The following is a 1,896-nucleotide window of genomic DNA, read 5'->3' as shown; positions in this document are numbered from 1 at the left end:
ACTAATTGCTTGCCTGACTTGAGCGTCGGAGGGTCGCTGCCGGGAACCCCTTCCCGGCCCGACTTTTGTGCAGGTTCGCCGGAGGTTCGTGCAACCTGTCGAAGATCCACGTCAGCAGCCGGGGAGCGTCACGTGCCCAACGTCTGTTGATTCAGCATTCGGACAGGATCAATTGCATTAGGCTATAAATTATTAATCCTCCGTTATCTCTCTCATAATCGAAATCTACGAATGTTGCATTGACAAAACATGAGTAAAAAAATCAAGATGGATAGGATGGGGTTGAAGAAGCGTTACAGTTGAAAATTCAATAGAGGATAGCGTAGACCAGATAATATATATTGAGGTGGAAATAATAAGAATAAGAGAATGAGACTTGTTGGTGTCGTCGTCGTCGTCGTTGTTGTTGTTATTGTGAACCGTGTGTTTGGAATTCAACTGGTTGATGGTTGCCAGAATCAATCGAGAGGCAAATTAAGGAGAATAGGATCAAGATGCCATGTGAAAGTATAAGAAATTCCTTACTCTTTATCACAGCTAGCGTGATACGTGCTCCAATCTACGAGAATGAGCTGACGCCACCTTATCCATCCAACAACCCCCAGAATAAATAAATCTTCATTTCTAAGACTATCTTCCATGCGCAAGTTTTCTTGAAAGGTTTATAAAATTAAAAAGCTTTAAAAAAAACTCTAATGAGTATGAGAGATAAATTTTGAGGATGGAGCTATTAATTAAAAAATAATATTACATATTTAACTTTTAAAAATAATTAAATATTTACTTAATAGTTAAATTATATATCTTTCTTTTGAAAATAGATATGTTTGATAAGTTAAAAAAAATACACTATAATTAAATTAAAATCTATAAGTTAATTAAATATTAAATAAAAATTATAAATTAAATTAAAAATCATAAGTTCATTAATTTATTAATTAAAATTTTCAAATAAATTAAATTAAAGAAAAGAATTAATTAAAATATTAAGTAAAAATTATGGAGAGATGTAACTATTAGAGATATCTGAGCAACTCAAAATCAACGGCGTCATTACCATATCCATTCACATATCCATTTACAACTCTAACTTGCCGGTTGACTTTTTGTCTCCCTCCTCCGAGTCAACTCCAGGGGCCAGCGAAGCGAAACTCAAGCGTTGCTTCTCAGAAATTGAATCTCCAACTAGCAAAATCCAACACTACCATCACCTAAAATTTCATGGTAGATAGATGGGAATCTGGGAGACAGTCGCATCGTAAAAGCTAGAACAGGGGACGCCGTCAACGCGCATCCGCTTCGCGTTTTCAAAAATCTTAGCTCGGCTGTCATTCGACTGGATCCGCCGCGTACGGCGTCCATTTCCTGGAAACATCTGACGGCCACGGCCTTATTTAGTCGTCCCCCCTTTCCTCCGACTCCAATTCCAACAGCTGATTGCTCGGATGGCGCAGCGGAGGGCACCGGTGGAGTTCGAGGACTTCCTTCCCATCATGGCGGAGAGGCTCGGCGAGGAAGGGCTGATGGAGGAGCTATGCAACGGCTTCCGCCTGCTCATGGACCCCCGCCGCCGCCTCATCACCTTCGACAGCCTCAAGCGCAACGCCGCGAGCTTAGGGCTCGGCGGACTTTCCGACGACGAGCTACGGGACATGCTCCGGGAGGGCGACGTCGACGGCGACGGCGCGCTCAGCGAGCAGGAGTTCTGCGTCCTCATGGTTCGGCTCAGTCCTCAATTGATGGCCCACGCCGCTGCCAGCGCCTTGGCCTTCTGACGACTAGTGCATTGTGTCTTTCTTTCCCAAAATTGCTACTTATTTCAGTTATGTATGTTGTGCTATGTAACTGAAAATTGAATCTGCAAAATAAAAATAGCCTGCTCTCTGTCAGAATTAA

The 1,896-nt window shown here is 42.2% G+C and overlaps 1 protein-coding gene across 1 annotated transcript; it reads left to right on the top strand.

The window, feature by feature from the left end:
- The first annotated feature begins 1,139 nt into the window (after positions 1-1,139).
- LOC121987723 (calcium-binding protein PBP1-like) lies at positions 1,140-1,896 on the top strand. The gene has a single exon (XM_042541460.1). The coding sequence runs from the start codon at positions 1,446-1,448 to the stop codon at positions 1,773-1,775; it is 330 nt and encodes a 109-aa protein (XP_042397394.1). The 5' UTR covers positions 1,140-1,445; the 3' UTR covers positions 1,776-1,896.

This window comes from Zingiber officinale, chromosome 5B (assembly GCF_018446385.1).
Source record: "Zingiber officinale cultivar Zhangliang chromosome 5B, Zo_v1.1, whole genome shotgun sequence".
NCBI classification, from domain to species: domain Eukaryota; kingdom Viridiplantae; phylum Streptophyta; class Magnoliopsida; order Zingiberales; family Zingiberaceae; genus Zingiber; species Zingiber officinale.
Note: the sequence above shows the minus strand (reverse complement) of the source record. Positions and strands in the feature narration are given on the sequence as shown.